Source organism: Mauremys mutica, chromosome 13 (assembly GCF_020497125.1).
Source record: "Mauremys mutica isolate MM-2020 ecotype Southern chromosome 13, ASM2049712v1, whole genome shotgun sequence".
NCBI lineage: Eukaryota > Metazoa > Chordata > Testudines > Geoemydidae > Mauremys > Mauremys mutica.
In genome coordinates, this window is record NC_059084.1 from 38,607,734 (window position 1) to 38,621,020 (window position 13,287).

The 13,287-nt window shown below is 42.5% G+C and overlaps 2 protein-coding genes across 2 annotated transcripts; both read right to left on the reverse strand.

The window, feature by feature from the left end:
• Positions 1 to 1,837: 1,837 nt before the first annotated feature.
• LOC123348373 (olfactory receptor 6B1-like) lies at positions 1,838 to 2,794 on the reverse strand. The gene has a single exon (XM_044985893.1). It carries the CDS (start codon positions 2,711 to 2,713, stop codon positions 1,838 to 1,840), a length of 876 nt encoding a protein of 291 aa, XP_044841828.1. The 5' UTR covers positions 2,714 to 2,794.
• An 8,157-nt stretch (positions 2,795 to 10,951) lies between these two features.
• Positions 10,952 to 11,914, reverse strand: LOC123348374 (olfactory receptor 11L1-like). Its single transcript, XM_044985894.1, has one exon. The coding sequence runs from the start codon at positions 11,750 to 11,752 to the stop codon at positions 10,952 to 10,954; it is 801 nt and encodes a 266-aa protein (XP_044841829.1). The 5' UTR covers positions 11,753 to 11,914.
• Positions 11,915 to 13,287: the final 1,373 nt, after the last annotated feature.

The window sequence follows — 13,287 nt, forward strand, 5'->3', positions numbered from 1 at the left end:
GAGATTGCTTTTCTGACATCTTGTTAGCCAATGTGGTTAAACAGATGTTTACTTTTGTTGCTGGTCTGGTATATCTTATGGAAGAATATCCACCAGTTTTGGGGTGTATCTGCCCTCGTTCTCAACAGTTTGTCCTGAATTTGGTATTCTCAGTAGTGACCCACTGAGGCACGGTGACGGAAGACACAGGAAGAAGTTGTTCTGCTCTAATCAGCACTGGTATGGACTCATCTGCAGTACTGTGCCCAGTCCTGGGCACCACACTTTAAGAAGGGAGTGGACAAATTCGTCAGGCTGTGCTAGGAAGATTCAGGGAATGGTAGAATGTCAGTTTCCACTCTGAGCAACATGGCCAGCAGCAAATTACAGCTGCCAGGGACCAAGGGATGGGGGAGCTGAGGTGAGGGATCTAGGTCTTCCTGAGTCAGAAATCCTTCCCTGGGCTGCTCCTGGGGCAGAGTAGCAGAGACCCAGGACCAACGTTCCCTTTAAGGTGCATGCCTGCATGGCTGCACAGGAGGCCACCAAGAGCTGCATAGGTGTACACACTGCACTCAGGGGTGTGGGGTGAGGTGGGGGTGGTGCTGGGGGAGCTTAGGGCATGCAGGGTTGGGCAACTCCCCCAGCCCCTGCAGTGCGTCAAGGAGAGATGCCTTTCCACTCCAGCCCTGGGGCTGCTGGAGGGCAAGATGCCTCTCCCCTAGCCCCATTCCAGAGCTGCTGAGGCCAGGGAGAGACACTCTCTCCAATTCCAGGTGCTTCTATGGAGACAGCGCTGCGGGGAGTCCTCTCTCCCTGCCGCAGCCCTGGGCAGCCTGCATCTGAAACCCCTCATCCCCGGCCCCACCCCAGAGTCCACACCCCCAGCCAGAGCCCTCAGTCCCCCACACACCAACTCTCTTCCTCAGCCCTCAGCCCCGTCCCACACTCCAAAACCTTCAGCCCCACCCCCACCACACATCTCCTCCATATTGGTGCACATAACAAAATTCATTCTGCACATGGATGGGAAAAATTAGAAGGAACATTGCCCATCACTAACCTGATGAAGCACAGGAGCAGATAGCATGTAGCCATGGAAACTAAACACTGATTCGAGCAGGGGTAAGCCGTCCAATGAGAACACTGGGCACACCTGTACATTGATCATCCCTCTCAGAGTTATTTCAGGTATTAGAACTGCAGTATGCAAATTATCAGGAAATGAAGAGTGCAGATTGCTTGTTACCTCTGATGTCACCATGACCCCCCTTAAGTGTGACCTGAGCTGCTGACTTGTACATGTGTACAATTTATTCCTAATTTAATGATTGGACACAATTTCCTTAACAATATAGCTTCATTAAAACCTGCTGTCTTCTGCTGTAGCCTACACACATATTTCAAATGAGTTTTAATGTTACGGAAAGTGTGAAGAGAATGTTTTATTCCAGTTTTAAGATCACTTGGGACAAATCAAGGAGAGAAGATATATGCTACATTCATTAAAGAGACTATATTTAATTATTTTATACTCAAGAACTAATTAAGATATTTACTTGAAAAGTTATCCACACTCAGAATAAATAATCAAAGTTCAGGGAGGAGACGTGTTATTCTCCAAACAATAGAATGGGAGGGTGGTGCAGCGCATGTCTCAGGATTTGGCTTCTTCTCCTAATTTTCCCCAAATTCTGGCAGATGGCCAGAGGTAGGTTACACACAGACTTCACCTTTGGATTAAGGGAATCCTGATCCTGAGAGTCATCAGTTCAACAGGACCATAGAGAATAGTACTGGCTACACAAACGATTCAAGTTTGTAATATCATATCCCCATGATTGGCCCATTTTATGTATTAGCTAGAAATATCAGATTTCTTGCAAAAGACAAAAAATCTAATGATAGTTTTCCTCAAGGCTTCCTTCACCTCCTTGTTTCTCAGGCTGTATACGAGGGGGTTGACCAATGGGGTCAGGACTCCATAGAAAACAGAGAAGACTTTGTTCAAGTCTCTCAGTTCATCAGAGTCAGATAGCAGGTACACAATGACTAGAGTCCCATAGAAAATTGTCACCACAATGAGGTGAGAGGAGCAGGTAGAAAAGGCCTTCTGCCTCCCAGTGGTGGATGGGATTCTCAGAATGGTGGAGATGATACAAACATAGGATGCCAGGGTCAATAGAAATGGAGGCAGTGTGAATATGGAGCAGAGTATGAAAGCAGTAACGTCCAGCATGTGGGTGTCACTGCAGGCCAGTTTTATTACTGGGCTTAAATCACAAAAGAAATGGTCAAGTTCATTGGGGCCACAGAAAGTGAATTGTGACATTAGTAACATTGTTGGCAAAGGAGCCAGAAATCCACTTACCCAAGAGCAAGCAGTCAACTGGAGGCAGAACCGTCCATTCATAAGAGCAACATAATGTAGTGGCTTGCATATTGCTAAGTACCGATCATAAGACATCACAGATAAGAGAAGGCATTCTGTAGCTAACAGAGAACCAAAAATATAGAATTGTGTGATGCAGCCACCAAATGAAATGGTTCTATCTCCAGTCCAGAGACTGGCCAACATCCTGGGCAGGATGGTGGAGTTGTAGCAGGTCTCCAAGCAGGACAAATTCCCCAGGAAGAAGTACATGGGGGTGTGAAGGTTCTGATTAGCCACAACAAGTGCTATGATGATGATGTTCCCGGCCATGGTTGCAATGTAGATCACTAGAAAGAGCATAAAGAGAAGGGTTTGCAATTGAGGAAGATTCCCAAATCCCAAGAGGACAAATTCTGTGATGATCGTTTGATTGCCCTGGCGTTTGTTTGCCGTTGGTTTCATCTAGGGGAAATAAAACAAATTCTGCAATTTATAGTCTAACTGCCATTTAAAAACAGTCTTCATTTTACTTCCGGCTTCCCCATGCTGGTTGCCATCCCAACAGTTGAGTCAAGACTCCAGATGGCAGAGGTATTTTGTGTAAAATTTTCAAAAGTGCCTAAGTTAAATCACTTCAACCTTTTATATTTACACCTCAGTTTCTGAGGACATGTCATCAATAACACAATTTTGTGTTTAACACACATTATTTTTAGAGATTTCCTCCCCCCTCCTAATATTATCTATATAGTTCTCAAATCTCTTGTAAAGGGAATCACATAGTGTGTCATTTCTCTACAAGGATACTCCCCGTTCTTTTTCATAGCCATACAACATCTAGAATTTATGGGTAACATTTTCAAAAATGCCTCAGGGCAAGTTTGAAAAGTATTCCTGCACCTAAACTTGTGGATAGCCCTTTGAATATTTAAACAAGACAGGATTCATAGCTAGATTATGGACATATGATAATGCCTCCTGAGCTAAGGTTGCTGTGACAGTTTGGGGGAATATGCCTTTGTTAATGCCATTTGGTTTTTTGAATGCTATTTCTAATTACAACTGTTGTTCTGGATGAGATCATCTCTTCTATAGCAGGAAACTGGGGAATCTGGGCCTGGAGAATACTGGCAACGCCATCAAGAGCCATCAACACTGAATGGCTCACCCTGGGTGAAACAATGGGAGTGTTGAGAGAGCCACATCTAGGAACAGTGACCTGTCACCACCCAGTTCCAGGGGGCTCAGCAGCACATGGGGCTCAGTGGCTGGATCCAATCACAAAAGGCCAACATTCATTAAGAGAGAGGGAGTTTTTGGTAGTTTTGTTATATTTGCATTTAGCTTTGGAAACATGAAACCACCACAATGAAGAAACACACAGGTAAATTCTGTAATAATAATAATAATAATAATAATAACAATAAAAAATCAACAGACCCCTCACAGAGATTGCTGGTTTCTAACGTCTCTTATAAGGCTTCTGCTGATCATTAGAAATTTGCTGCTATAATCACTATTTTCATGGTTTCAGTTATTTTGAGCCTCAACTTATTTTGTATCCCCATTAATGCTGCCAAAATCACTTAGAGTTGAAATTTTGTAACAGGATCTAGTGACCTCACCTATGTGGAAATATGGAAAGATGCTGCCGACATATTGTACATAGCTACAGACGCGATCTGGGAAATAATTACTGCTCAAACACTTTCCATGATCCTATCCTCCACACAATCAAATACAGAAGTAGAACCCAACATTTCAGTACGCAAATAAGGAACATGAAATTCTTACACACACACACACACACACATTCAGGTGTGTATACCATAGTCAGGAGACCCTGCAATTTTCCATGCAGGGGCATGACTCACACACAATGGGAACATGTAATTCAGAGGTATGGAGCCATCCACAAGGAATGTATCTTAGTTTGGAATTGTTACTTAAAGCAGAATGAAGGGGCTGAGATTTTTGAAATGGCTAAAGGTGTTTCAAGGGGAATTAGTCTCCTAATTGCCATAGAAGGAGGTTTTCAATAGCAAAAAATTGCAGTTAGGTTGAAAGTTGTTATACTTGACACATACAATACTTGTGGGACTTGTATCAAATTCCCAAAATTGGCCATGACTGATTAGGTAGAAATGAAAATCTCTGTCATAATATTCCAGGATTGTCATTCTGTGTGTCACTCTGAAGCCTATTAAGCCTGAAAATCAAAAAGGTCTCCTACAAACTGTGAAAACATGAACAAATTGCTAAGGATCAGGACAAAAGACTAGGGCGCACACACAGGGAGAAAATCAGAAAGGTTAAAGCATAAATGAGTTACACCTACAAAGGAACATAGAAGGGAAGAAGAAGAGGAATAATCAATATATTAGAAACTTGAAAGAGATGAAGGAAAGTGTAGGTCCGCTAGTCAGCAGGGAAGGAGAACTAAGAACACAGTACATGAAGAAGGCTGAGAAATCAACACAAAACCCACACAACACCACAACCAGCACACAAAACAACCTTATACACACAAAGACCCTCAGTGCAATACTCACCCACACAAAGCAGCAATAATCTCCCAGCACAATCCAATCCACACACTTATCAACACAAACCCCAGCACACACAGTAATCCCCAAAATAATTCTGAAGCCTCTGTTGTCTGCTGAGTTTGTGCAAAGTGATGGAAACAGCTACAAGAATGGTCCAGAGTGCCTTTTCTTTAGATTATGAGCATGTTCAACTATTACTGAGATACATCATCTGTCATTCATTTTTTAAGTTCTCAGCTATTTGGGGGCTTTTTAATACACATGACTTTTTAATACACATTACATCTGTGAAACAGCATGGGCTTTCAGCTACTAGTGAAGAGGTAAGTAGATTGCCTTTAGGATAGAAGATTGCACCAACAACCTGGCTGACCAGTCAGGTAAAATTTAGAAGAGGAATCTCATATAAATTTGAAAAGATTAGTTCTAAGCTTTAATAACCTTTGATTAATCGCTATTGGATGGAAACCAAGATTTCACTCTCCTTTCCCCTTCCTGCCCCATCCCTCCCATCCCACTACATTACTTTACTTTCCATTTTTTATCTGTTCTCCAGCCAAAAATCAATAAGAAAGAAAGAAAGAAAGAAAAAGAAATCTTGAGTGCATTACAATAACTGAGTTAAAATGAAATGAATATTTAAAACTTTCAGAGAGTGAATTAGGAAACAATTCCCCTCTGACTTACCCCAGCATAAATCAGAAATAACTGCACTGAAATCAATTGAGGCAGACTGTAATAAAACTGGGATAACTGAGAAAAAAATGACACCAGAAAAAAGTGTCTTCTCTTCAATTTTTTAATGTCCCAATACGGAATCCTGCCTAACACACCTGCACAGACACAAATTGTCACTTTTGCAGTATGATGCCCCATGTGCTGCATTGCAACCAACCTCTATATGCTTTGGTGACCACATGGGAATTCTCCCCAAAGAGACTCTGCTATCATGTTGCCAGACAATCTGAGCCAATCTTAGTAACAACTGGTGAAGATATCAGCCTTCCAGAATGATGCAACGTTTTCTGCTACATCCACTATAGGGATGGGATTTGGAAAGAAGGGCTTCAATATGCAGGTGCTGGAATAGCAGAGGACCAATCACTTGGTTGACAGACTAAGCACAGTGTCTGATTGGGGATCCCAAGCCATTGCTTTGCAAAGACTATGCTGTAGAATGCGGTTATGCTTCTGTAATGTGATGTTGACATGCCGATGCAGTATCAGGATGGAGATGTTGTCAAAGAGCAGCCAGCCAGGTGCACTGTGGTTCTAGTGACCCTCCATCATCTTTATTTCACACTGGGGAGCAGATCCATTCCTGCTCTATCTCCAATATCTTTGTAGGTGTTTGACCATCATCACCTTGTACCACTTACTTCTCTTCTTCAACATTTCAGGATCTCCCTCTGTCTTTGCACAAGCAGCAAGGAAGGGAGATGTTTCCTTTCTCTCTTCCTCTTCCAGAATGCGGAGTATCTTCTTTCTTGCTGCATGTCTCAGCCCTTCCTAGGGATGTGATTGCAGATCCACTGGCCATTATATTTGAAAACTCATGGTGATCGGGGGAGGTCCCGGATGACTGGAAAAAGGCTAATGTAGTGCCCATCTTTAAAAAAGGGAAGGAGGATCCAGGGAACTACAGGCCAGTCAGCCTCATCTCAGTCCCTAGACAAATCATGGAGCTGGTCCTCAAGGAATCAATTCTGAAGCACGTAGGAGAAATGAAAGTGATCAGGAACAGTCAGTGTGGATTCACCATGGGCAAGTCATGTCTGACTAACCTAATTGCCTTCTATGAGGATATAACTGGGTCTGTGGATAAGGGGAAAGCAGTGGATGTGTTATTCCTTGACTTTAGCAAAGCTTTTGATATGGTCTCCCACAGTATTCTTGCCAGTAAGTTAAAGAAACATAGGCTGGATGAATGGACTATAAGGTGGATAGAAGGCTGGCTAGATCATCGGGCTCAACAGGTAGTGATCAATGGCTCCATGTCTAGTTGTCAGCTGGTATCAAGTGGAGTGCCCCAAGGGTCGGTCCTTGGGCCGGTTTTGTTCAATATCTTCATTAATGATCTGGACTGCACTCTCAGCAAGTTTGCAGATGACACTAAACTGGGAGGAGTGGTAGATACGCTGGAGGGTAGGAATAGGATACAGAGGGATGTAGACAAATTAGAGGATTGGGCCAAAAGAAACCTGATGAGGTTCAACAAGGACAAGTGCAGAGTCCTGCACTTAGGATGGAAGAATCCCATGCACTGCTACAGACTAGGGACCGAATGGTCCCTGCAGAAAAGGACCTTGGGGTTATGGTGGACAAGAAGCTGGATATGAGTCAACAGTGTGCCTGTGTTGCCCAGAAGGCTAACGGCATTTTGGGCTGTATAAGTAGGGGCATTGCCAGCAGATTGAGGGACGTGATCATTCCCTTCTATTTGACATTGGTGAGGCCTCATCTGGAGTACTGTGTCCAGTTTTGGGCCCCACACTACAAAAAGGATGTGGAAAAATTGGAAAGAGTCCAGAGGAGGGCAACAAAAACGATTACGGGGCTGGAACACATGACTTATGAGGAGAGGCTGAGGGAACTGGGATTATTTAGTCTGCAGAAGAGAAGAATGAGGGGGGATTTGATAGCTGCTTTCAACTACTTGAAAGAGGGTTCCAAAGAGGATGGATCTAGACTGTTCTCAGTGGTAGCAGATGACAGAACAAGGAATAATGGTCTCAAGTTGCAGTGGGGGAGGTTGAGGTTGGATATTAGGAAAAACTTTTTCACTAGGAGGGTGGTGAAGCACTGGAAGGAATTAACTAGGGAGGTGGTGGAATCTCCTTCCTTAGAGGTTTTTAAGGTCAGGCTTGATGAAGCCCTCTCTGGGATGATTTAGTTGAGAATTGGTCCTGCTTTGAGCGGGGGGTTGGGCTAGATGACCTCCCGAGGTCCCTTCCAACCCTGGTATTCTATGAAATTCTATCCTCTATGAGGATATGCAGGGAATGATACTAAGGACATCCCTAATGTTATATTACTGCTATTTGTTTACATGGTTTGGAGCTTTCTGGTCTTTACTGATTGTGCTAATAAAAGTGATTAAGGCATTGCTTTCCCTCAGTGTGAGTGCCTCTGCTGTAAACAAGTTACTGAACTTGTCAGTTTAAATTCAATTGTATCTGATTCTGGGACTAGAACCCTGCTATGCCCAGCTTATTCCACTGGTAATAATTGGTGACCAAGAAAAATGATCAATCATTAAAGAATCACACTATAGCAGCCCTGAGCCAGGGAGCTGGATCTGCTGAGATGGGCCAGGCCTATGGTGAGCCAGAACTGTTCCAAACAATCAGGGTGGTACATGTATAGAGGTGAAGGTTAAAATCTTTCACCCGAGGAGGTATCAGCCATAATGATAGAAATAGGCCCTTTCCCCAGGAGCATGGGCAAAGAAGAAGGGATAAGATGTCTTAAGAAAACTGTGGGGCAGGTTAAATTTGTGATCTAACTAGTGAGGATTGGGAGAGAATTTTACAGAAGGGAGTTGGCTCTGGTGTTTGGCTCCATATTCCACAGGGCTATAGTGGTCAGAGACAATGGCAGCTCATGAGTTAAGGGGAAATTCTAATTTTATTTGGGTTCAACACAACAATCTCCATTGTTGGTTTTGTTAAACAAAAATCTAGGGACGGTGTTAGGATATAGATATTCAGGCCTGTCTGCAAAGGCCTATACTTTAAGAATTTAGGTGTATTCGTATCACTAAGCTAGTTATAGAGGTATAAAAGAAAGAATCAAAATCACTGTCTGCCAGTGTAAGGGCCTTCTCTTACTGTGACAGTCTGAGGCCTAGTTCTTAGTCTAAGGCCTTCAGCTAAGCAGCAGAGGCCAGCCATAAACTGGGAAGTGTATGATCACATCTTCACATTCCAAAGTAGTCACATTGAAATAAGGTGCTATTGGGCTGTTAGGAATACAATCCTGTCCTCATATTCCGTCACCTCCAGAGAAAGGGAAGAGCCTGGAAGATGGTTAAAGAAAACTTAGTTTGATAGCATCCTGACTGGCAAGAACTCACTTATCAATAGCTGGGATGTGAAATCCTCATTTCTGTATTGTTCTATCACTGTAGTCTCCATTTCCTATTGTTTGTCTGTATAATCTCTGTCTGGTTCTGTGATTGTTTCTGTCTGCTGTATAATTAATTTTGTTGGGTGTAAACCAATTAAAGTGGTGGGATATAATTGGTTAAATAAGCATGTTACAATATGTTAGGATGGGTTAGTTAAATTTCAGTAAAATGATTGGTTAAGGTATAGCTAAGCAGAGCTCAAGTTTTACTATATAGTCTGCAGCAGGAGCGGCTCCAGGCCCCAGCATGCCAAGCATGGGAGGGCGGCAGGTGGGTCCGGTGGACCTCCCGCAGACGTGCCTGCGGAGGGTCCGCTGGTTCCGCGGCTCCGGTGGAGCATCCGCAGGCACACTTGCGGAAGGTCCACCGGCGAGCAGCAGAGCGCCCCCCACGGCGTGCCACCGTGCTTGGGGTGGCGAAATGGCTAGAGCCGCCCCTGGTCTGCAGTCAATCAGGAAGTAAGGGGGGAAAGGGAACAGGGAATGGGGGTGGGGGAATTGGAATCATGTTTCGCTAAGGGGGGGAGTGGGAACAGGGACAGGGACAGGGACACAGGCAAGGCTCTGTGGTGTCAGAGCTGGGAAGGGAGACACTGAGGAAGGAAACTGGAATCATGCTTACTGGAAGTTCACCCCAATAAACATCGAATTGTTTGCACCTTTGGACTTCGGGTATTGTTGCTCTCTGTTCATGCGAGAAGGACCAGGGAAGTGAGATGGTGAAGGAATAAGCCCCCTAACAGACAGATCTTCAGAATATAAGGAGTGATCTAGATACACTGGGAAACGCTAGGGAAAAGCCATGGATACACATGATATCAATGAACTTGGTAATTGTGCAACCCATATTAGTGGTGGTGTTAATGACTTTGATTTGAAAGGTATACACTTACTTAGGCAGTTGGGAAACGGAAGGGATGTATATGAAATACAGGCCTCTATATAGCCTTAGGAAGTATTCTATGGCTTCACTTGTGAATGTTGAGAGTGAAGCCATATTTAGGCTTGATATGAAGCCTTCTGTGATTTTTAAGAATCTGTTCTGATAACTTTCAACAGTGTGGGCATATGTAGGACAACTGAACACATTAAGAAGTTGCAGAGTAATAATATTTGTGAGAAAAAAGATAAAGCCAATTATAAAGCTAAGAAAGACCAGTTTGAGCAAATACAAAAGCTGTACAGATGACAGTGGACAATTGATGTAGAAACCAGAGACTAATCCAGACCTATAAGAAAAGAAAACCTTGTCTCGTGGAGTCACTTCAGAAAACAAAAGTGTAGTATGCATATTAGCAGGAGACCAAAAGTGAGGGTAGGTTATCTCAGATATCACCATGGCCCCATTTCAGAGTGACTTGAGCTTTTGACTTGGCCATTTGAAAAATTCATTCTTAATAATTAGACACAACTTTTCTTAACAATTTGGCATCACTAAAACCTAATGGCTACAAATGTAGCCTACACGTGTAATAAGTTTTAAGATTATGTAAAGTGTCAAGAGTATGTTTTATTCCAGTTTTAAGAATATTAGGGACAAAGAAAGGAGAGATGGCAAATGCTAAATTAATTAAAGAGTACATTTTTAATTCTTTTATTCTCATGAGCTGTTCAAGATATTTACTTGAAAAATCATCCACAGTCAGAGAATAACTAATCAAAGTTCAGAAAGGATACACATTATTCTTCAGACAACAGTGTGGGAGTGGGAGTGGGAGTGCAGTGCATGACTCAGGGTTTGGCTTCTTCTCCTAATTTTTCTCCAAATTCTGTCACATGGCCCGAGGTAAGGCAACACCCATACTCCACCGTGGTATCAAGGAAGTCCTGATCCTGAAAGTCAGGAGTTCAAAAGGATCATAGAGCGCAATATGGGCTATACATATGATTTGAGTTTCCAGAATGATATAAAATGGGCCAATCATGGGAATATATTAGCTAGAAATGTCTGATTTCTTGCAAAAGACAAAAAAAATCCAATGATAGTTTTCCTCAAGGCTTCCTTCACCTTCTTGTTTCTCAGGCTGTATATGAGGGGGTTGACCAATGGGGTCAGGACTCCATAGAAAACAGAGAATATTTTGTTCAGATCTCTCAGTGCATCAGAGTCAGATAGCAGATACACAATGACTAGAGTCCCATAGAAAATTGTCACCACAATGAGGTGAGAGGAGCAGGTAGAAAAGGCCTTCTGTCTCCCGGTGGTGGAAGGGATTCTCAGGATGGTGGTGATGATGGAAACATAAGACACCAGTGTCAATAGAAATGGAGGCAGTGTAAGTATGGAGCAGAGTACAAAAGCATAAATTTCCAGCATGAAGGTGTCACTGCAGGCCAATTTTATTATTGGGCTTAAATCACAAAAGAAATGGTCAACTTCACTGGGGCTACAGAATGTTAATTGTGATATTAGTAACATCGATGGCAAAGGAGCCAGAAATCCACTTACCCAAGAGCAAGCTGCCAACTGGAGGCAGAATCTGCCGTTCATAAGCGCTGCATAATGTAATGGCTTGCATATGGCTAAATAGCGATCATAAGACATCACAGATAAGAGAAGGCATTCTGTAGATGCCAGAGAACCAAAGATATAGAATTGTGCGATGCAACCACTAAATGAGATGGTTCTGTCTCCAGTCCGGAGACTGGCCAGCACTTTGGGCAGTATGGTGGAGGTGTAGCAGGTCTCTAAGAAGGACAAGTTCCCCAGGAAGAAGTACATGGGGGTGTGAAGGTGCTGATCAGCCACAACGACCGCTATGATGAGGAAGTTCCTGGCCACGGTCACAATGTAGATTACCAGAAAGAGCAGGAAGAGAAGGGTTTGCAGTTGAGGGAGATTCCTGAATCCTAGGAGGATGAATTCTGTTATGGTTGTTTGATTCTCCTGGCATTTGTTTGTTGTGGATTTCATCTTGGGGAAATAAAACAAATGTTGCAATTTATAATCTAACTTCCATTTCAAAACAGTCAACATTTTAATTTTGGCTTCCCCCTGCTGGTTGCCATCCCAATGTTTGTGTTAAGACTCGAGATGATGGAGGTATTCAGGGTAAAATTTTCAAAAGTGCCTATGTTCAATCACATTGGAAATGTTCCTATTGGCTGGTATCTGTATGGTTGAACACATCTCGCCTCAGCCTCCTGAACATTCTTGTATATTACTTTAGCGAAAATGTCTGAAATTATAAGTGGAGATTTAGGGAATTATATGCCACTCTTTTTGATTCCAGAGACTTGGGTTATATACACATACAGAGAACATGAAAAGGTGGGAGTTGCCCTACCAACTCTCATCTTAATAGCTTATCTTAATTAATTAGCCTCTTAGAGTTGGTAGAGCAACTCCCACCTTTTCATGTTCTCTGTATGTGTATATATATCTCCTCAATATATGTTCCATTCTATGCAGCCGAGGAAGTGGGCTGTAGCCCACGAAAGCTTATGCTCAAATAAATTTGTTAGTCTCTAAGGTGCCACAAGTACTCTTGGTTTTTTTGGGCTTTAATGATATCTCACCCAGTCCTTCATTTTAGGTTTGTCACTTTCTCTCTTTGTGCCCCTGTTCCCTACTCTATGAAGCCATTGGTGAGGATGCCACTTACATTTTCTTAATTTGATTTGTCATTTATAAGCTCTCTATATCTGCCCAGCTGCTCATGTGTAAAATGGAGATAATGATATGTAAGATACTTCACAAAAATTCTTTAATATCTGTGATAATGTGTGCTATATAACAACTAAGTGTTATCATTCTGTTATGAAACCATGCCTGACTTTAATGCATACTAGGAACAAAAATTAAACAAGCCTCATGGCCGCTTTTTATGTGTGCACCATAATTTTGAAGATATGGAATCAATAACACAATTGTAGGTTTAATATTATCAACCTATTTCTCAACTCTGTTCTAAAGAGAATCTCATAGTATGCCCATTTCTCTGCAAGGATATGCCCCATTCTTTCTGACAGACATACAACACTTAGAATTTATGGGTAACATTTTCAAAAATACCTAAAGGCCAGATTTTGAAAAGTATTCATGAACAAAAATCAGCACAAATCACCCACATACAAATCAACACAACCCACATACAAATCAACACAACCACCAGCATACGCAATAACCCCAAACCTCACTCGGAACCTTTGATTGTTGAGTTTGTGCAAAGTGATGGAAACAGTTACAAGAATGTACCTGAGCTCTTTCAGTTTAGATTGTGAACAGTTCAATTATCACTGGGATTTATGTTCTGT

Coding starts and splice junctions, on each gene's coding strand:
- LOC123348373 (XM_044985893.1), bottom strand. CDS start 2,713: ATGCTCTTTCTAGTGATCTACATTGCAACCATGGCCGGGAACATCATC.
- LOC123348374 (XM_044985894.1), bottom strand. CDS start 11,752: ATGTACTTCTTCCTGGGGAACTTGTCCTTCTTAGAGACCTGCTACACC.